The sequence below is a fragment of the Mytilus californianus genome, unplaced genomic scaffold (assembly GCF_021869535.1).
Source record: "Mytilus californianus isolate M0D057914Y unplaced genomic scaffold, xbMytCali1.0.p SCAF_8, whole genome shotgun sequence".
Lineage (NCBI taxonomy): Eukaryota > Metazoa > Mollusca > Bivalvia > Mytilida > Mytilidae > Mytilus > Mytilus californianus.
Window position 1 is genome coordinate 45,496,810 of NW_026262734.1, and position 24,199 is coordinate 45,521,008.

At 31.7% G+C, this 24,199-nt stretch overlaps 1 protein-coding gene across 1 annotated transcript; it reads left to right on the forward strand.

Moving 5' to 3' along the window:
- The first annotated feature begins 19,261 nt into the window (after nucleotides 1–19,261).
- On the forward strand, nucleotides 19,262–21,588 carry LOC127712047 (uncharacterized). Its single transcript, XM_052218239.1, has 4 exons — nucleotides 19,262–19,378; nucleotides 20,062–20,263; nucleotides 20,599–20,611; nucleotides 21,309–21,588. The coding sequence occupies exons 1-4, from the start codon at nucleotides 19,263–19,265 to the stop codon at nucleotides 21,494–21,496; spliced, it is 519 nt and encodes a 172-aa protein (XP_052074199.1). The 5' UTR covers nucleotide 19,262; the 3' UTR covers nucleotides 21,497–21,588.
- Nucleotides 21,589–24,199: the final 2,611 nt, after the last annotated feature.

Here is a 24,199-nt window from a genome sequence, read left to right on the forward strand (position 1 = left end):
TCGGAAAGGTTGTGGAATGTTTCCGCTTCAAATCGTAACAAAAAAACGGATCATTATGAAATGGTTCTTGTCATTTGTAACTGAAAATGTGTCCTATTTCTTTTATATACATTAATTGTCATTTATTGGTGATTATATATATATATATATAAAGTATTGACATTTTTTTTTAGAAAGCCTGGAAAGCTTACAGATAGAAGAAAATTCAAATCAAAATACTTTTGCCTCGACTGATATTAAAATCAAGCACAATCCCTCCCGTTAAGGGTTCAGTATCATACCATCATAAAATATATGAGAAGAACATAACCCGTATCATGCCAACAACTGGTTTTAGAATAAATGTGTTTATTTCCGATGCAAAGACCCTATAAGTGAATCAATATTAATACCAAAATATGCCATAATTAATGACCTGACAACAGTATCGTAACTAAATCCCTTCTGAATAAGTCTGTTTAAAAGTTTGGTTAGCTTTTGAGGTGAATGACGACATTTTTGTGCTTTGTGAAGAATATTACCATGAAAGATAGGATGTGAAATACCAGAACGTATAGGTTGCACTTTGTAAATACAGCAGTTTCACAAGCCATGCCTCTTTTGAATTGTTGAGAAGTGCTTATATTTACTCTTCGCAGTCATTGAAACTCAAAGATCCTTCCTGACTATTGTTTTTGGGGTGTTTTTGTTCAGTTGATAACTCAAAAGTAAGCCGTAACACCTGAATGTGCTTTTTTGTGACCGCGGCATAAAAAATTACAAGCTAGAAATACAAAAATACCTCAATAAAACTAACAATAGTGTGTTCTATCCTAAATGTGTACTTAATATTCCATATTCACAAAAAAGCAGAATAATTTAGTAAATGTGAGGCCCCAGTGGCAAAATACCAGAAAAATGCCTACCCCCTGGGTCACAAAACAGATAATTTGACCTGTAAATGCTATGATTTTATTATTTTAAAGGTCTTTTGTATAGAAAACAATACCTGTGCTTCGAAATCATGCAAAAAATCGATGTTAGCAGTCAGTACTATGAAACTTTTAGTGAAGCCATACATTAGACTTGTAACTTCATACATAAAACTTTTGAAAATATGGCTTTGTTTGAACAGTTCTAGTTCATATATTAGCTAAATTATGTTAGATATGTGGTTAAAGATGATATTGTTGTGACAACATTTCTACACTGACCATTTGAGGTAGAAATTGTTAACTTTAATTGACAAATAGGCATACAGTAAGATGCGGATTGGAGACAAAGGGAGGATTGGATACTTTATATAATCTTGAATGTTGTAATGATTAACTACTAAACTTTACATTTATAGTATTCTGAAATGCTTTTAATTTGTTAAAAGAATAGTTTCAAACAGGTTCTAGACATTTCATGTCAGAAAACATGCACATAGGGAAAGCTGACAATAATTAAAGTCTTGTTTTCAAATTCTTTAAAAAATTGAAAATGGGGCGAGGGTATAAAATGTACTGTAAAAGAAAAGTTAGAGTATATGCAGTGATTTCTTTAAGGCTATAATTCTGATAAATAAGTATTGTTGTGAAAAAAAGTGTTTTTCAAGAGTTTTCTATTTGAATAAATGTTTGTATAGGTTGCACTTTGTAAATACAGCTGTTTCACAAGCCACGCCTCTTTTGAGGAGATATATAATATTCATAGATATGTTAATTTGTTAACGTACTGGTTCCCGGATATGATCTCTGTATTTCATCTCATAGAGACAAAACCAGAGAATGTTACCAGTATAGAAAAACATGGTAGCGCCTAAAATTTAATTCTTAGGAGGTCCAAAAGTGGAGGCAGGGGTGGTATAGAATTTAAGTATATGTTTAAACTCTTAGAAGTTCAGGGCATATAAATGTTGAAAATATGCCGCACAACCCTGTATTTTGACCTTTGAATAAAATAGTAGTGCATATCAACTTTCCGTTCTGGGATATCATTTTTCACGAAATTTCATAGTAAAAGTGTCACAGATTTAGCCGCAAAGGGAGTTCCTATGGGAAATTGCATTGTCTATTTTCACAGAATTGCAACCTATAAGATGTCTGCATGTTGAATTATATTTACAAATGATGTCCCTGTACCGATGATAAAATTTAGTAAATGTTTTGACTAGTTTGTGATATCGATAACCCTGGACTGTAATAATTTTTCAGTAATACACAGATTTCTTTCGTTAAAATCAAACACGTTGTTACATACACAAGCGAATCGAACAAATTGAGATATATAAACACCATAAGATGGCGACAAGGGAACGTCACCATCTAAAAATGGATAATTAACAACAGGAAATGAAAAATCATCTCTTTTATCATAAATTTGTGTATCAAGCTTTCTGTTAAAGATATAGATATCAAGATCCAGGAAAGGGCAGTGTTCATTGTTAGTATTAGCTTTATTTAAAGTCAGTTCAGCCGGATTAATCTATTTATTGTACATACTGACGTCATCATTATTTAGAGCCAATATATCATCCAAATATCTAAAAGTGTTATTAAAATTTTTTGTATCAGATGTTGTTTCGATGGGTGTGTGCTGATTTTTGTCATAAATTGTAACTCATAACAATATAGAAACAGGTCCACCATAAGTGGTGCACAGTTAGTCCCCATTGGAATTCCGATAACTTGACGATATACGGAATCTTCATAGCAAACAAAAATGTTATCCAGTAAAAATTCAAAGGCAGTTATAGTATAAAAGCAGGTCCAATTGACACAGTTCTTTTGTTTGTTGTTACTGAAAAATTACAGTAAAGAGTTTGAACATATATATTTGCATTCTGACTTTTTAAATGCCCATTTAATTAGGTGTGTGAATTTTTTCTTAATAAGATAATGAGGCAAAGTGGTATATAAAATCAAAACTTTGAACAGATTCGAAATCACCAATATAAGCATGCAATTTATCAAGTACTTCCAATGAATTTTTGACACTCCAAAGTAATTAATTCCACTATTTTCAAATGCCTTATTTGAACAATTTATTATAAGGTTTTTAATTGTACCAAGTGTACTAGTAAGTAGAATAGACAGTTTAGTAGTGGAACAATGGCTTGGAGACGAAATAAATCTATATCTATAAAGTGGTTTGTGCAGCTTCGGAAGCCAGTACATGGTTGGAACTTTCATTGTATTTGGTTTTGCTTGTAACGAAGTTTATTTTGCTATTAGTTTGCTATCAGTTTATGTTTGTTACAGATGTCATTTTCTGAAAACAGAGTCAGTTGGAATGTTGGTGAATTCGTGATTTCCTAAAATTTTGCAAAACCTCAATGTAAAATTTACGTCAAACAATAATGATATTATTAACAGCTTTATCAGCCGGAACAAAAACAAATTCCTCGAGTTTTTTTTAGCTTATGTTTGATACGAGAAATAGGGTTATCATGGTTGTTTTTAGGAGTAAAATGTTCTTTAAAATGTTGTATACGTATATCAACTATGTTCATTACTGAATTAAAAACTGAATCTAAGGACTTCTTATCAGCTTTTTCTCGTTGTATCCATTTCGAGCAGTAAGTATGTAGTGAGTCGTGGATGATGTTACGACACTTATTCCAATTAATAATTTATTTTACTTAATTTATTTCAACCGGATATGATTCATTGCCGACTGTGACAACATCTGATCTGAATGAAACATTGGCTTCTACACGTCATAATTTGATGGAAGTTTTTTTGTGTCTTTTGCTATTACGTTAATTCATGGTCTTTGAACAACAATATTTGAGCTGCATCGGATAGAAATTGACCTTATGCAAGTGCACTTATACAAGTACATGTATAACATTTTGGAACATAAAGATAGAAACAAGGAATTGAATTTTGGTCTGTTTTTTAGAGTTCTTATAACAACTCAACTTTCTAGCAGTTACAGACTTTGCATAGAGATGTAATTGCTATTCATTTGCATACGATCGATTTTTATCCGACGCAGCTCTTATTTACCAACTAAACGATCGATCTGCTTCATACTTTGAATATTTTCACCACTGTCAATTCCTTGATGGGGCTGAATTCATTATTTTTCACATAGCTATGGTTAAGGGTTATATATTAAGCTAAAATGACAATATATCACTGCCAACTATCAATTAGTCCCCACTTATTGGTCAGGTTTACAAATTACTTCACCAACTTTCCCTTGATGCCTTGCATACTTAACCGATTTCCACCTATTAAAACTAACATATATCTGGATTTACCTGCAAGGCAATGCTACAATTATTGCATGTCAAGCATGATTTATTTACCTTTTATTAGCACTACATACATGTACCTATAAAACATCCATTTTGTTCGTTCTATATATAATATTAACTCATGATTTATATCAACAGGGCGACGTCATCAGTATTGCACATTCTGATTTATCCGTATTAGAGCTGATTTGCTCATATCTTTTAATAATATGTATTATTGACGTTCTGAAACATAATATGAAATACACTTACTGTTTAAAAGTCAGTATTCCAATCCAACGAATGGTAATATTAATGTTGTCTATTACTCAATTCAGTAACATGTAAACAATTCCTGGTTAAGATCGTCATTTGAGGTAATGAATTGATTTTTTCTCAAAACCATGTGATATTTTCAACCTTAATGTATGGGTAGAATATAATATTCACTTTCTACAGTTTATTAAATGAGAAGAATCAGTTTTAACTTGCATGCTTAATACACAATTAGATATGATATCAATAGGTATGACCGTCCATTTAAATATTCATGTAGACAGAAGGATTCATTGACAAAGACTTTATATGAAAATGATGTTCCTGTAATCAAATACTTTGAAATTACTCAGATAACAACCTAATCATCCCTTTTATTGGTGATTATATATATGAAGAACTGGTGGAAAATGTTTTTGAGGAAGTCTGGAAAGCTTACAGATAGAAGAAAGATTCAAATCATAATACTTTTGCCTCGACTGATATCATAAATAAGTCCTTCGTTTTCCAATAATTTCGTTCCTTAGTGTTCTTTCAAAAGAGGTATATATACTTAAACATAAGATAAACAAGCAAAAATAGATATTTTTCTAGTGTTAAAGTTAGGAATAGAGCAGTGAAGTTGAGTCAAACCAGTTGAACATTCTGAGAGCAACCAATATAGTTTTAAGTTATCTTTTCATTAAGCTATTAAATGTTAAATAATATGCAAGTATACAGCATATCCCAATGTATTTTTTTAGTATTATAGATAACACATGATTTTATGGCAAACTTGATTTTTTTTTACATCCATCTATAAACTGATTTTTTTTATTTCTTGTATCACTCGATATGGCGTTTATATTTTACTTGGCAATGCGTATTCGTTAATTTTATTCAAAGATATATAATTCGCTAACAAATCAACTGTTTTCATCGTTTCATTATATGGACGCAATAATGACTCTATCGATTGTCATCATGTGACTTTGTTTTTGTCATTATGACTTGTTTCGTCACGTGCACATCGTTACTTGATTTATTTAACCGGATATGATTCATTACTGACTATGACAATATCTGATCTGAATGAAACATGGGCTTCTACACTCCCTTTTTTGATGGAAGTTTCTGTTTCTAAGCATTTCATTTCCATATACTCATGTTATCCATTCAAAGGTTTGTACAATTACTCGGTGAATTTTATCTAAAGGCTATTTTCAATATTATTAGCGTCTTAACGTGCACATGTGTTACGGCTTTGAAGCATTTTAATTCATTTTTATCAGATGTGTTTGCGTCAATTCAGTCATGTTTATTAACATTTCTTGTAGTAAATGCAAAGCTATTTAGTAACTTTTCCGGTAAATAAAAAATAATGCTCAATATAGGTTCAAAGCGGCTACTTTTCACTCTGAAAATAGACTGAACGAATCTTAATTGACCGCAAATTAATTATATTTAAAATACTGTAAGGGCTGCAAAAAAATATCATGAATAAAACGAAAACACTAAAGAATTGGTACGATTCATTTAGATAAAAAAAAAAAAAGCCGTTTAGGTGCAAAATTGAAAATGAAATTAAAGAGCTTTGCATGATAGTTTCCCCCTTTGTCTTTTAGAGGGTTTTGTGTGAATTGTGTTTCATATGAGTATATAAGCAAGTCGGCCAGTAGGTGTTAACAATTAGAAACCATTACAATACCGACTGTTTTGTATTGAATCATGAGTCTTCCAAACTAAAATAATATGGTGTAGATCAATACGTCCATCTTTTACTTGAGATCGTTGTCGGTGTTTTATGTTTGTTTTTTAATCAATGTGGTATATCACAAAATAAGATTTTTCATGATCTAAAACAAGACTTTTGTATTTACGACTCCCATTCTTTTAGAAGAAGTTCTGTTCAAGGAGACAATGTATTTGATCCTTCAATTGAGCATAGGAGAAACATTCAAAAGCGCAGAATAAATCAAAAGTTTTGGTATTACTGCAAAATTGTATATATTGTGATAATGTCAAATGAAGGATTTGGTGAAGAGTTAACGAGGGCATGGTATCCCATGGACATATATTCTTGATTTCAATACAAAATATATTTAGTGTCTTAATATAAATTCTACCACTGCATCGAATGTGATACGATATTTCTCCATTTATCGTTTTTCGCGAGATTCGGTGGTGGAACCTGTTCCTTTAATGATTTATTTATTTGTGATATGTATTCAAACTTTATCTTTTCTTTTCAATGATCTGCAAAAAGACGTGATTTTATGTGACATAATCAACCATTGTCGCATTTTTATGTGACGTCACAATAGGACATTTAGAGGTAAGCAAGAAAGTTTTACGTCATAAATGAATTATGACCAACGAGGAACTGAGATCAAACGAACTACACGTTGATTATAAAAAATAATAAACCGGCCGAGAAAGGTTAAATTGGCTAACAATTAGAGAAATGTGTTTACCTAATAATCCAGTTCTATATCCTATTGATTTTGCTTGTTCTGCAATTGTAACTTCGCATTGTGGCAATCCTGCTGAACTTGCAAGAAATAAAATTATTGTAATTATTGATTGTGGTGTAGTTACCATTCCTGTGAAATATTATGTTAGAGTCTATAACAAATTTTATTCACCTATAGAATTGAATTTAGTTATGTAACCATACCTTATACCTTATACTAGACAAGTATTACCCAAACACTAGAGATTAAAACATGACTACTTCAATCTTTTGCAAAACACAATTTGTTGGGTTTTTTTTAATTCAAAAGTTTTGCAACTTAGTATAGCTCTTTGTTTGCTCATATGGTGACCCTTTTTTTTGACTATTTTATAAAAAGCGACGTGTATTATTAAGTGTGCACAGATACCACGTAAAATAAAACTACTGTTGCACAGTAAGATGTAAATATGTTTTTAAGTTTATACGGCGATTATCTTCCTATTTGTAGGGGGCTTTGGAATAAGAGATGGTAAACACAAATAAAACTTACCCATTTTATCCTCATTTTAATGTATCAAATAACAACAACTTGTAACTAAAATAACCAAAATAAGTAGTTAGATATGATTCTCCATACACCACAATTCTAATGATGGAGGTTGTTGGTTCGAACCTTACGGGGGGTCAAATCAAAGACTAGATAATTGGTATTTGCTGCTTTTCCGCGGAGCACGCGTCTTTAGTGGTACACGTAAAAGCAAAGACTATCGGCTCATAGTCAGATTAATTTGTCCGGATAGGGTGACATGTCTTCCTGTCGATTGTTACCTTATGAATTAGCACGTTAAATATTCTTGCTCAAATCAGGGTTAATATTCAAATCACATTATCATGTTCTTGTCCTGAGATGCATTTAATTTTCCACTGGATGTTAAATAGCCATCCATCCATCTATCTATTCATCACAACCCTCAATAAATGAAAAAAAGGGATGTCACGTCTTTAATTCTTCGTATATTTAGGTCCTACATATATATATATATATCTATAACACTTTAAAGAATCGGTAACATCAACGGGCATCATACATGGTTGAACTGTAGGCGTTTGCACTAAACTTAATTTAATTACATCCCTACCTGTTCGAGAAGGATATCGTCCGATGTTATCCTAAATATAGAATTCTTTGACGATGTTAAAGGGACATTAGCTGTCAAATTCATGTTCACCGATTTGACTCAAATTCTCATATTTGATTTATAACATACGTATATCCAAATTACAGTAAGTCTGAAATAAACAATTAACAAAGCATGGACTATTTTATATATCAACATTTCGTGTGTATTGTAGTCTAGACGCCATCTAATTAACCATCGAGATGACCTCCGAAAACTGGCGACGGTCACATAACCCGATATCAACATAAACATGAATATAAATAGATTGCGACCACGTGCAATTGGATTTTTCTAAGTCTGTTTGATTTCATGTTAAAAGTTAAATGAATAAGTTAATCATCGTTTTTACTTGTATAAGAATGATTTGTGGATCGAATCAGTCAACGAAATGGTTCACCATTGTTTCACTTTCAATGTTGACATTCTTTTCCTTTTAATGGCTGAACACGCCTAATATATGCGTAACAAATCTCTAGGTAAGGGGTTAAATTGAAGGTCACGTAAATACGGATTCCATGAGGTCGAATTATTCACTTGTAAGTGAATAATTCATCAGCGATGTTTCTTCGCTTATTTTGACAAAATTGAACTAAACTGCCTGCTAAAACTAAAAACGAATTATTATTTCACTATTTGACTTCATTAATGATCGAACCAAAAGAAATCATATTTTATTGTTTTTTATTTCTCGTAGCTAATGCCCCTTAAAGAGATTTTTACAGTCAATTGTTATAGGTACAACACCCGATTTGCACCATTGTCTTATGTTTTGACACCAATTTACCTTGTTTACAAAATAATAATTGACCATTGAAATTTACCTAATTTAGGATATGGACAGTGGACGAATAATGTTACCTATAATAACTAGTTTATAAAAGATCTAAATGTTATATACTCAAGCCAACAAAATGTAAAATACAGGTAAATCAATGCAGTGAAAGAAATTTATTCAATATTTTACATATGAGATTAGTAATACAAACATTTTGATATCTATACCACTGTGTATCATCGCCACCGGAAATTAGGTAATAACGAAGCGGAGAGAAATGGAAAAAAAAAGTAAACAAGGTAAGAATTCATTCAATTTAAAGCCTTTCTACTGATTTGACGTGGGTACCGCTTAAGAAATGATTTTCTGATATATAATTCTTTAAACTATTAGGTCGATAAGTACAAAATTAAGACAAGATTTTGTGTTATACTCAAGAACTTGCCACTAAGTACCTGAAAATTTCGAGATCCATCGTCCTCTGTCGCCCCATTGGCAAGATATTCAACTGTTTTTCATTATTTTTCCAGACACTTTTTTATATTATTATAGTGTGGCATCATATTTACTGAAATTTGTTGTCAAAATGAACGTTTTTTAAAGAATATAGACCATAAAAAATAAAGTATAGGGTACGGCAACTTGCTCGTGTTGACAAATTTACTGTATGGCAACTTGCTAATTTCAAAATATTTATTTGCCGTCTTTTTTAAGAAAATAAAGTATTAGAGTCAAATATCTAAATATGCATTTGATAAAAATACAATTCGCTTGACACCATTTAAGATGTATACACAATATAAGGCTTGAACACAGTCCTATTACATCTTTTACATACCTGATGTATACAATATGAATACGGCATATACAAAAGCTGGCAAATGTTGTAACTTTCGGAAAGGCATGTCACTGTTTTACTGACCTGTTGTTCTGCCCTGACGTAGCGTTAAATGTTACCCATGTCCGTCCAACCCGTCTCTCCCATCCGTCCAGAAAGTCCCAATAATTGGTTTAGTATGCATTAACCAAATGTTTTAAATCTTACACAAAATGCTTATCACCACAAAACACAGATCAAGTTATAAATTGGGTAGCGTCACTGTTACCGTTCTTGAGTTATGCCCTTTTATAAATGAAAAAAAAGCTAAAGCTGTCGTTTCTATTCTCAAACTTTAGATTGCCTCAACCAAATGTTTTAACCATACAACATTAGTCAGCATTTGCATATAAGTGATGAACATTTCGGGGATGGGTTGTGGGTGGAGGGAAGGAAGGAGGTAATGGCAGGAGAATTTTTCCGCATTGAATATTTAGAACCAGTGAATGACTTCTCTTTCAACTTTCAGATAAAATGAAATATAAATGAATTATCATTCTCGGCGAAAAAAAATGTTGTATTGCTATACCACTGCACCATGTTAAGGGAGGTTTGAGTGCTCACAAACATGTTTAAGCCAGCCTCAATATACATGTGTCTGTCCCTGGTCAGGAACATGTAATATAGCGGCTGTCGTAAGTTGCTGCCTGACATATTTGTTTATGATTTTGTCATAAATCAGGCAATTTTGATACGGTATGGGTTTTGTTCATTGTGAAGTGTATAGTAACCAATAGTTGGTCAAATCTATTTCATTTGGACTTTGTTTGAAAGTCCTCTCAGTGAAAACCATTCCACGTCTCCTTTTTCAATTAATCTTATTGTTTTATTTGTAAAAGGCAGATACAGCCAATATATTAGTATAAAGAACATTAATTTTCTAAAAAAAAACTTCATCTCTATATAGTAAGAAATGAACAAGCTCGGTGGCTAACACTGTTTAAATTTAAAAAAAATATTAACATTAGATTAATCATTTTTGGAAAGAATGAAAGAAGAATCCGATACAAGGGATACAAATCCGGTTGTGGCTACGGCATAAACTATTTATATAAACTTTCTACTTGAGAATAACGGTGACCTTGTATGAAGTTTTTTTTTTTGGTTGTCATCTTAATATTATATACTTATTAATACAATTCACAAAAGCTAGCATCTTTGACTTGTAAGTTTAAAGAATTATAATGAAATAACATCTAATAAGGACAGGTTGAAATATTTTTGAATCCTGATGGTGCATACTCATAAATTCTTTTGGAAAAATCTACGTAAATGTAAATGTTGATTTGATAGCATTCATTTATTTATTTGCCCTCGTAAACAGTTTTGTTAAAATACCGAGGGCGGTAAATTCTTATCGTGAACGAATAAGTCGGGTACACCTTTTTACATTCAGGCGTGCTTAAGTTGCACTTTTTTCTTCTTATTAAGAAAAATGATTTAATTTAAGCATCTATCTAAAGATTAGATTATTTACACACACACAAAAATAGGGCTTACTGTTGATTTTGAAACTCTATGAATTCACATTTATATTCAACCAAACAGATAGGCCGAGATCCATACCTTTATAAGTTTCAAAACAGAGAAGGTGTGTTTAAAAACAAATAATCACGTACTGCTATATCTTTTAAGGCAAATGCAAGTCTTACTTGTATTAATTATATAATTTTAATTGGCACAATATCACATTAACTGATTTACTGAGAAATATTATACATAGTAATCATGAAAATGTACTACTGTAACAATGAAAATTCGGACGAATACACTCCTTTTCACTACCCCTCCATCTACTCATTTAAGTTTAGGCCAAACAGCCTTAGCAACAGTCTTTTATTATTTTTTCCCTGTAAATAAAAAGATTGATTGAATCTACTTAAACTAAAAAAAAACTACAATCTTATTTTCAATAAGAAACAAGAAAATTAATTCGAAACACAGTTCATGATTTATTTCTCATAATTTTCAATGAAAACAAAGTATTTTCTTGACTCTTCTGTTAACAAATTATTCATTTCAGAAATTTAAAAAAATAAACGATAAACAATGTTGAAGACCGTACCTTGACCTATAATGGTTTACTTTTATAAATTGTGACTTGGATGGAGAGTTGTCTCATTGGCACTCATACCACATCTTCCTATATCTATTTAACCCAGCACATTCTTTATGTGTCTGTCCGAAGCCACGAGCCTGTAGTTTGGTGGTTGTCGTTGGTTCATCTCTTTCATATTTGTTATTTTTCGTAAATTGTTTTGTTATGAGTTAGGCCGTTTGTTTTCTTGTTGAATCCTTCCACAATTTTCATGTCGGGGCTTTTCATAGCCGACTGTAAGGTACGATATTTCGTTGTTGAAGGCCAAACGATAGCATATAATTGCTTACATACACTTTATTTGACCCTGGTGGATAGTTATCTTATTTGCGATCATACAACATCTCCACTGTTTATATTTAAAAAAAAAACAGCACCAACAAAAGATGAATGGTCGTTTTTTTTTTATTGAACTTACAAAATTTCACCCTGACAACACATAAGACAACAGTCGTTAGTATTATAACGATATGTGAATGTATTTAGGATAATATGGTTGAAAAAAAACTTTTTGTCTTTAAAAACACAAAGTCAAATAGAGGTACGCAACGACGACTTCTGAACGAAATTAACGGCATATATTTTATAATATTTGATAAGTTGTTTATTTTGTATATTTGTAAGCCGGTAAAGCTTTGATACAGCCAAAATTTCGTCACTTGTTATTATCTAAACAGTGATTAATTTCATCTTTAAATTACAATATATTGCAAGACGCCGTACAGACAAAAAATGTTATTTTGCAATTCGCCGTACAACGTCCTGCAATTCGCCGTACAATAAACAAACAATGTTTTGGTCCATATTCTTTAAAAACATCTTTATGACAACAGATTTCAGTCAATATGATGTCACACTATTATTATCTTAAAACGTGTCTGGAAAAATAATGAAAAACAGTTGAATATCTTGCCAATGGGGCGACAGAGGACGGTCGACCTCGAAATTTTCAGGTACTAAGTGGCAAGCTTTGGAGTATAACACAAAATCTTGTCTTAATTTTGTACTTATCGGCCTAATAATTTAAAGAATTATATATCAGAAAACCATTTCTTAAGTGGTACCCTCGTCAAATCAGTACAAATGCTTTAAATTGAATGCATTCTTACCTTGTTTACTTTTCTTTTCCATTTCTCTCCGGTTCGTTAGTACCCAATTTCCGGTGGCGATGATACACAGTGTATACTACTAAAATAACGAGGTCCAATTTGTTAGCCGGCATGAGGAAAAAACGACGAATCAAAGAATACAACTTTATAAATAATTAATAACGGACAATGGTGTTGATTAAAAATTACACCATTCCAGGCCCTTTTGTTTTCCGCATAACTAATATTACCAATAATTAACAAGTTCCGGGTCGAATCCGATACCGATATCAATAGTATCTGTCATAGTAGTTTCCGGTTGTAGTTTATTCTTCACTCCACTATCTGAAGTACCACTACTATATTGTAGTAAGAAAACCATGACGGGTTCAAACAGAAAGATTTTAAAAGCAGGAAAAACGATGCATCTTATAATCAGCATGACTTTATCAAATGACAATACGAATACTGAAAATCCAGGCTAAACATAAGGCGTAGGTACCCTATTCAGTCACGGACCCGCGATGTCGCAGGTGTGTTCTAGTTTGTTTTATTGTTACTGCAACAGTGTAAAATTCTAAACCCTTAAATATATTTTTCCCTGGACGCTTTCGATGTTGACCAAACAGTTCCACTTAAAAAATTTTCATTTACCAAATTACATTAAAACTACTTGCTGAAAAACTGTGGTTTCATTATATCAATGCATATTTCAGTCTTAAAAGAGGCGGAAGATACCAAAGGAATAGTCGAAAAGAAACTGGCATGCCATGGTAAAATACAAAAGACAAAACGACCAAAAAAGTCCACATAATAATTCATTATTAGAAAATTTATAATATTAAACATGACAATGTACCAGAATATTTGAGTAATTTAATTCCTCCAACAATCTAAAATATGACTGTTTATCAACAACGCAAAGATAACGATATAATACTTCCATTTTGCAGACTTGCATTAACTAATGAATCATTTATATCATCAACTAATGCGTCCATGGAATAGCCTTGATGCTTCAACTCGTGAATCAGAAACAATAGGAAAACTTTTAACGAAACTAAAAACTTAAATCCCAATATTAATAAATACATGCCGAAACAATATGAGTTTTGAAGTCGCAAACTCAATATTATTTTTAACCAACTTCGATGTTCTGCTTCCTTTTAAAATTATGATCTGTATAGAGTTAATATTATTTCTGATCTATCTTGCAACTGCAGTGTGTATCATGAAGATTCGCTTCATTTCTTTTTTAAATGTATATTATATTTAGAAATACGAGGTAAGCTTTTTTGGAATATCTTAGCTCAAAATAACTGTCCATTAAATATACAACTATTAACCTCTGGTAATTGTCTACTTACTCAGGAGAAAAATGAAAATATTTTAAGAATGCGTTTGAGTTTATTAGAAGGTCGAACAGATTCCTTATTGTTTAGATAGTAAAACATGACCGCACACATCATCTAAGTTCATTTATCTTTATTTTTATTATTTTTTTTTTATTTCGTTGTTGATTTTTATGTTCTGTCTATCTTTCTTTTTTTTTTTTTTTTTTTTCCTCTTCTTTTGTGCCACTTTAATTTTCTGTCCAATTTATACAAATGCTGAAATGATATGTAATGTATGCATGCTCTTATATATTGTATTGTTAAATAGGTTAAATGGAGAAGACTTCATAAGTCTGTTTGACTTGTGTCTTTTCCAATTTGTGCTTATGCAATAAGATATGTTTAAACTAAAACTCCGAAGTGTAATAAGCAGATCCTGTTCAACTAGAAGCATTCATCATGTTACTCAATGTAAATACAAATTTGGTGATGTCTCATGCGGTGATGTTACAATCGAGATAAAAAGGAAATGACTGTGATTCCGACAATTGGAACATATCCATGGTCATCTATGACACAGATATTCCATAAACGTCAATCTACGCGTGATGGCAACGGTAAAACCTTCGAATGGATAACTTGAACTTTACCACTTGGAACCCTTGGTTCAATATCTTCCTTGGCGCCATTTTTTTTTAAAGTTTCTTACTTTTTATGAGAGGCTGCCATACTTTCCTAAAAGCATCTGACATGAATTATTATAATTGTAGATACCATATAGTATCTGAAGCCTGAATTTAGAGATCAATCTCAATTTAAATTTATTAGCGTAAACTCTAGGTCCGAATGACCTACTTTATATGCAAGATTAAAGGTGGGTGAAAGTCTGGGATCTGAACTTGGGCGTGCAAAATATAAGTTATGAAAAAAGTCATCAAAGACACGAAGCTTATACATACATTCCCATCCCCAAAAAACTGTTTTCTTCAAACTTACAAAGAAGCATACAGTTTGAAAAGTTGGTTATTTGCATTGATTCTCTTCTGCAACTTTTAGATATTTACTTGACACTGTGTCTTTTCAAAATGTTTTCGCTAAGTTTGCTTATGAGTGATTTGCAAATTTAAAATGTGTGTTTGTAACTATGATTATTTTATTGTATTTTATATTTCATAGCTATCATATTATCCTATGTTAAATTATATCTATACACAGAAGAATTGAAAGCATAGTGATTCCGTATATGAATCCATGGCAATCATACCAATCTTCTATTTTTTTTTTTCTAAATGTATATTTTTTCTATTGTAGTTCCTTGCATCTACCTGTTTGAGTGTACACAAAGACCGACGTGATAGATATGCTATTTTTAGACGGACAATGCTACAACTTGTACAATAACAAGCATATTGGACGAAACTGGACATTCGAATCTTTTAACGACTTATTTTCATTAAAAAAATATATCCTATTTTTTTCTGCTATTATTCTTTCCTCAGTCAAAAAATGAATAGTAAGCCTTTAGACCAAGAAGTATAACATATCACTTAAGACCGAGTTTTATTTATACATGTACAATAAACCACAAGACGACGAAGATTTGGACCTTGACATTTTCAAGTATTCATGTTTAGCTCGTCAAAACATCCTCTTAAAATGCACTTTTATGAATCCTGTTAACGGATTTTGCTTACATCACTTTGTAGAAAATTGACATTTCTTCGGAAGGAATTATAATATTTCTTAGGAAAATGAAAGTTACCCTACCTAAGTTGGATATGAGTCTCATTTCCTACAAGTGTATGCATACAAAAGGATTGGAATATATTCCCAGTCTGTAAACTTGTTTAGAGAAGGTAAGGATATTTATATATTGTGTTAGAGGTACATGTACTAAGTATTCAGTTAAACATTTAAAAAATTAAATGTTAATGTATGTAGTACAACTGATAGTTATTATATAAAAACGAATGAGGGATAAATACTTGTGTGTGGGGGAGGTGGAGGAGGGGATCGAGTGCTTTGTTTGATCATCAAAAATTGTTATTCTAATTCTTCATTTTTCTGTAAAAACATGCACTAAATTTACCAGATATTTCTCATACATTTCTTCGAGAAATCGATCGCGAACTTCATGCCAATTTCATGTTGTATTTTTAGCGCATATTCATTATACTATTTTCTAACGTATTGTTTGCGAAAATGTTTATCCGAAATCAGTTGCTATTCTTATTGACATATTGTGACGAAATTGGAATGAAATTATTATTATCAATATAAATATATTAGATTGAAAAGAACAATTATGCAAATTTATTGAAGAACAAATTACATCCGTGTTTTGAAGAAAAATTTACGAAATGGAACAAATGTAGTCAGGTAAATGACATAAAGGAAATTCCTATAGTTTTTGCACAAATTTCTTAGTAAGGCTGTTCAACAGAGCATAATGTTGATGATATGTAATTTCTCTTTGAATCTGTACAATTTATATAAGTTTGGAGTGCCGTTTTGTGATTTTGAAATGTTTAAAGGAATTTCAAACTATTTTCTCCACATTTTTAAGAGAATTGTTTAAATCTTAAAAAATACTAGGCAATTGACACATATGATTTTTTTAAACTGGTATGTCAATTTTCTACATTCTTTGAAAAAAATAAATGGTATTGATTCATATGGAGAATTGATTCAATTTTGGATTACTTCATGATGTTAAGAAAGTTCCGTAGTCTATTTATTACCGATTGCCTCAACACTTTAACATGTTTAAGTGTTTATATATATATATATATATATATAGAAGAAACAAAATGGAGCGTTAACATATTGAATATGTAGATTTTGGTTTTTACCATTCTAATATCAAAATATTTGAGTTATACATCGTCTAATTGTATATTTTCCACAATCCATTCAGTTTCGCAAATCAACGCTATTGTGCTAATTATAAGTCATGTGGAAAGCCAGTCCAAGGTGTGTCAGTGACGCTGCCGTCTGTAAACTTCTACAATGTACACTTTCCGACAAACCATGCAATGACTACGGTTTCTGTGAATGGCTGTGGACAGAAACCAAAGACACAAGGATGAAAGCATTAAACACCAACTTTGTTCAAGGTGTTAAAGATGGAATGCTACATCCAACATCTTTTGGTAAGGTAAACCTCTGGCGCAGGAAATTTATAGAGTGTTATGTATATTTAATTCGAGTAACGCACGGTGTATTTCCTGACATATGATGTAATAATAGTATGGCGATTGTACCATTCTCACAAAATTTTGGAACTTAAACATATCATAAGTTAATTATTCCTTTTTATGACGTACAAGTAAAACAACTGGTTAGATCTAAGGTTACGTTTTGAAAATGGCAACTGTATTTGTTCAATTGGAAAGTTCACTTTGCAAGGGTTTACGTGCAGGAGGACACCGGTTGGTTCTGGGGAAATGTTTTATTTCCTTCGCAATAATCTTATACAAAAAAGGGATATTTCTTTTCAAATTTGTAATAGATCATGCAAATAAACGTCTGTGTGCATATATATATTGTATGCCTTTTTTAAGGAAGCTATTGCACCAATGTTTACTGTTGGTAAAGTATAGGGTCATCTCTAAGAAATTTTAACGAACGTCAGCATTATTGGATAGTTATTGAATATCTATGTCAGAGATACTGATGGGTATGTTCTTACTGTCGTTGCTACAATCCCGTCCTTTATTTGTCGTTCATGTTATCACTCAATCTGACTTATTACCGACCTTTACTTGTCATGAGCAACATGACAGATAGAACTAGAAGAGCACGAAAAAAGAAACACATCGAATGTTGTTCGTTCTTGGTTATGTAACAAAATAACATATTTGACCAATAAGAGGGAAATTCTGGTTATGCATATGCAAACAAAAATATTTTGAAATTTTGTGGTAAGTATGAGTGAAGACAATGTTCGGATTCACTGAATTTAATTCTTTTTTCTTGAAATTTGCCTAGCATTCATTCCTCACTGAAATTAGCAGAATTTTGCAGGTTGAGACCAAAGTTGTATACGGACATCAATTTTGCCTGATTTGCAGTTCAATTATAAATGGTAAAATCTGCACACTGGACATACACAAAATTTCCAGCTATCACGTATACGTATGCAAGCAACACGTATCGTAATTTTATTGCTGAATTTGTTATGATGGATTTTCAGAAAAAATAAATCATAAATCAATGTTTTTTGGCAGATTTAATGTAAGATAACTGATTTTTTTATTTAGACCGAAGTGTCTGGCGTTCCAAAAACTATAAACCGGGCATATTTGAACAGTTTTAACAACTACTGGGACGATGTCACTGTGGTAGACGTTTAGTCACGAGGTATCATCAGCACAGCAATCAGTACTTTTGTGTTGACATAAAATATCATGATATTTTTCTGTAAATTTACTGTTTATTAGATGTTGAACTATCGGAAACATTAAGGTTTCTCTACTCCAGGCATGTATTACCTTGGTCGTTTTTTGCACACCTTTTTCAGAATTTTTATTGCTCTTCATTTTTTCATTCGATTTGGCCTTACATCTGATTTTAATTCGAGCGTAACTAATGAGTCTTATATAGACGTAACGCGCGTCTGGCGTACCAAAATTCTGTTGACAGGAGAACTCAATGCCTTCCACAAGATATATCCCAAATGAGTATATTATGCGCAGTAACCCTACACAAAAATGACATAATAAAAATAAAACGAACCTAGAACAACAATGCTAAATATAAAGCTGTATTGAAAAATAAGCAAACAAAAATAGAAAACGAGTATATGCAGGTTTATACATATTTTAGGCTTTAGGGATTCGAATACTCTATGACATAAACAGTTTGTGTATATCTTCATGAAATGTCCTCTTATAACTGAAAGTTGTGGTCTTTGTCATGGGAATTTACAATTGTCAATGTTTTGTTTTCTTCTTTTGTTTTAAGTGTAATTTCTTTTTAGGGGCTTACATGATGCAAGATGCAGTTTGTTGCCTAAAAGCACACGAACCTCTTTCAGTGGCTGCGAAACGAGCAGAAATGAGTCCATTAAAAATATTTTTAGAACATGAATCGAGTGATTACAAAAGGTATTATTATATGTATGCTTAACTTTAGCTTTAACTTTTCATAAAAAATTATTACTTTGCTATTAGTCTGATTTTTTAAGCAAATATGGAACAACTATTATATATATAATATATAGTTTTTTTAAATATAATATTTTCACGATGCTTATAAACAGGTTGAACACAGGGATTTGCCAAACATTTCTGTCCTGTCTTGAACCAAATACAAATAAACTTTAAATTGCCCTTTCGTATCTCCTTACTTTGTAAAAGAGAGAGATGAAAGATAACGAAGGGATATTCACACTCTTAAGTCGAAAACAAACTGAAAACGCCATGGCCAAATAAGAAACACGACCAAAAGACAAACAACAGTACACAAAACACAACACAGAAAACAAAAGACTGAGCAAGACGAACCTAATCAAATACCGGGGTGGTCTCAACAAGAGTCACCCGTCGTGTTGCTCATGTAACTTTGTTACCTAATTTTAGAGCAAAAGGTCTCATTTCACTTAGTACAGGTGATGGCTTTTATTTAATGTTTTAAAAAATGCAAACATTTGTTAAGTTTTAAGATATCCCACTCAATTCTAAATTCACGAAAATTCTGTTATTTTCATATCCATGTTTACTTGTTTATACCGCAACTTGTCATATCTTAGTGGCATGGCAAGCTACCTTTAAAATCGCTTTTATTACAGCTATTACGAAGATTTATTTGACAAATGGCATATAAGAGATGGAGAGGCCATCTACTTGGGAAAAGAATGTCAAGAATATGTTGATACTGTGGCGGATGTGGCATCTAAGGATGATGCATATTACATGTTAGTGGCATTGATTCCATGTGCACGTTTGTGGCCATGGCTTGGACAACAACTGACTGCAGCAAAGGTATGTAAGGTGTATTCCTACTATTAAGTTTACAGTTTACTTTTTCATTTTTATTTCTATATTAAATAAACTGATTGATGTATACCCTACATCTCCTTTTATTCATATGACATATTTTAACGTATACGTGAACTCTCTGTCATTCTTTGGTGCTTTAGTTTATATCTAGAAAATTTAATCCACCGAAAAGAAACTTCTAGAGAAAACATCATGCAAATCAATTATTATATTATATGTATGAAATAAGTATCAATTATAATGCGATAGTCTGGAATCTTTCTTTGTCGAAAATAAGTTTTTTGAAAGAAGAAAAGACGCAGAAAGATTCTTATTATTTCAAACAGATTGTGATAAACGGTATAAGTAGCCGATATTGGTTGCTTTAAAGTTGATATATAGTCAATTTGAAAATAACACTTTGCAAATTTGTTTATACTAAAACCCTTTTTAGGTAAAAAAACAAAATTCATCTTAGACATAGTAGAGACCTTTTTATAACAATAGACATGACTTTGCTCCTTGATCTTGTTGCTATAAATAGTGTTAAAGTATCATAAGGGCTGATTGAAAAATCTTTTCTTCAATAATTTGATGATGTCCTATTGCTTCATGTGTATAATATTATGCATCCAGAAATTATCTTATATTGGAATAATTTATTTTCCTCCTTTCAGAGTTATCAAATTGAAAATGCATACTTGAATTTTAATGGGTTTTTTCCCCATTTACTGCTCTTAAAAATCGCTTCCATTGTTTCTATCATACACTATCGATGTACGCGTACATAGTTATGTCATTAAATAATGATTTTCTTTATTTTTTTCTACATCCGCCAATTTACATTGAATTATACTGCCTTATGAAAAGAAAAAAAGGCTTTCTATGTTTACATTGTAATTATTACTTACGATAAAATATACTATTAAATTTTATCATTATAACAATTTAATGTGGAATGTCGTATCACATGATAATGTTTCCTATATTATCAAAATATCATTTAAACATTATCAAAATCATGCATTACAATTTATACTTTCTTTTTATTTGTAAGATGATTTTGGGGCATACACTGACTGGGTCAATTCAAATTTTAATCCTTCTTCTGAAGGATATAAGAAGTTGGAGGTCCGTGTGAATGCTGCTTTCTCAAAGCAGGAAATAGATGAAAAGAAAGCTCTGAGTATCTATTCCAAATGCATGAATGGAGAAGCTGGCTTTTTTGGTTCAGTACCGATATGAAGACATTGAGCTGGGTTTTTACTCATTATGTAACGAAAAAGAATGCAAAGAAATTTCAAATCAAATTATACAATAAAGACTTTAGGGTATAATATACGTTGCTTTTTATTGCATATGTTGGGTGGTTAATGCTAAAAAGGTGTTTAATATACAAATAATTAGTGTTAAGAAAAAAATATAATGTCATCGAGAAAAGTTGTCAAGGAAAATAGTAACTTTTTTCACATTCCTATGTTTTTAACTATGTAATTGTCAATATAAAAACATTGTTTGTTATGAATTTATATCAAACATCACATGTTAAAATTAGATTACTTTCATTAAGTGTCAGTTTTCCTGGTTTGTACAAAGGGTTGTTTGTTTCCGCTTCACATTAACAAAACATTATTTGCACATAAGCTTGCAAAAATAAGTAAAGGTAGTACTTTGTGTATGTATAATATACTTGAGTGACAGACTTATGGTGAACTCCTTTTCATTTCTTCGAAATACTAAAGATTTTCTACACCAGGAATAAATTGCCTTAACTGTATTTAACAAAACCTTTGGTAATTTTGGGTCCTCAATATTCCTCAACTTCGTACTTTATTTTGCCTTTTAACTTGTTTTATTGGAGCGTCACCAATGAGACTTTAGTAGACGAAACGCGAGTCAGGCGTAAGTAAGAAAGAAAGAAAGGAACTTTTAAACTATTGCCAAAGATGAAAAATTGCTGAAAATGTTGTAAATTTCATTTTGTTGTAACGTTTGACCTGGTATTTACTTATTTACTTATTTGAATATATATTACAACGGCATACTTCTTTTAAAATTGATCAACACTCGAAAAAGCAATATCTCTGTCCTTCAATGTCTGTCTTCTTATTTTTCTCCGGATTGGTTACTTTCTTATTTTCTTCTTGTTCCTCATTCTCCTCGCTGTCATCCTCTAACAATATTCCTGATGTTGAAGGCGATAATGGATTTGGACTGGTTGTTGGTTGTTGTTTTCCTAGAAATAATTCATCAGTTTTGATGCCTGCAATATACTTCTCGGTGATAAATTTTTCTAGCCACTCCTGCTGTTATGACTGACCTCAACTCCCCGTCTATCGTGGTAGAGTAGGAATGCACACCAATGTATTTTACATTTACAAGTGCAGTCATTCTTCTAATCAAAGCATCCGAATCTTGTGATCATTCAGAACATTGTCTTTCTGGTTGATTGATACACCAAGATCCAGTTTGAATATGGAAGTTGAGTCTCTTAATCCTAACGTAAGTTGTTGTAAAGCCAATCCCTCATAAATAGTTGGTCTCGTTTGGGGATTGTTGGTTCTTGCTCAACTTCCTCCTCTTGTGTTCTCTTAGCCATTTCTTTGGGGCATTTCCAACCAATTATCCAATCTTCCTGCATTATTGTTGTTTCCTACTCTGTTGATAAACTCGAATACCTCGATCTTTGCCTTCATATCCTCTTGAGAATTCTCGTTGGATTTGAGAAATTACCTCAGCATAGGTATCCGGATAATTGGCTATCCAAAATCCGTTTTTTTCAGAGAGAAAGTTGTATGGCATCAGTTCAATTATGCTCCTATGGTTTGCCATGATATGTTCTTTCAGATAAATATTTTTTGTTTTACTTTTGTAATTTATTAATATCCTCTGTTCACATGAATATAATTTCAGTCTGTACAGTAGGAGACAATTGATGCACTGTCTACTCATTAGTACAGTCAAGACAGCCATGTATAAGAGGCATCAGTGTTTAAGCTTTCTAAAATGAAAGTACTGAATTTCTTCTTAGGCCTAAGTACCAGAAGAAATCCCTGTAAAAGTTTAACCCCTGTGAGATGCCAGTGAACCCACGGCATGTGTGCATATTATTCACTGTATGTCCTGGAGAGGTAGAACTTTTGAGAGATAACATAGTAAGATCACAAAATGAATCTTCAACTGACGATACAACATTCGAGATTTGAAAAGAGATATAGAATCAAGCAGACACTTTACAAAGACAAATACTGTATATTAGTGTTCAACATCATTTTTTTGAAGATGCAACAGAGGTAAACAAGGGTAAACTAAAAGTCATGTAAATAGACATTTGCGGAAACTGTCATACACCTACGATTAGGATAACAATTACACTTACAGGTAGCATTTATATCTTGGGTCGTCTCAAAGTGTAATTATAAACCGTCGTTCTAAAAAAAAGTCTAACTCGTATGATAATTTTATACAGCTGAACAACGGGGATTTTAAAGAAATATAAGTTGTAATGTTTACACATTAATTATTGCACATGGTGTTACCCAGGTTGAACATGCTGTAAATGTACGGCGTATGATAGAATGGACAAAACACAATTTAATAAATTGTACACGCGACATGAAAAAAAAAAATCGCAATTGACGTTGGCTAGGTCAAGACATTTCAAAATTATTTTCAGCAAGACTTGGTGTTAAGAATTGGGCGATCAATTAAGGAGCATGTTTACAATGTTAAATTTCTATGCTAAGACATACATTTTCCATTCTTTAAAAGAGAATGAGGGGATCCAGCGGGTGGGTGTTTAAGAATTGTTTATTCTTCATGGCATTATACTTGCCGTTCGGGATATTTTTATTATCTTTTATTTTTTTATTGAATTGGTCAAATACTTTTGTCCACTTTTTTGGTTTTAAAAAAATCAAAAATATACGAAAAAAAACACTACTATCA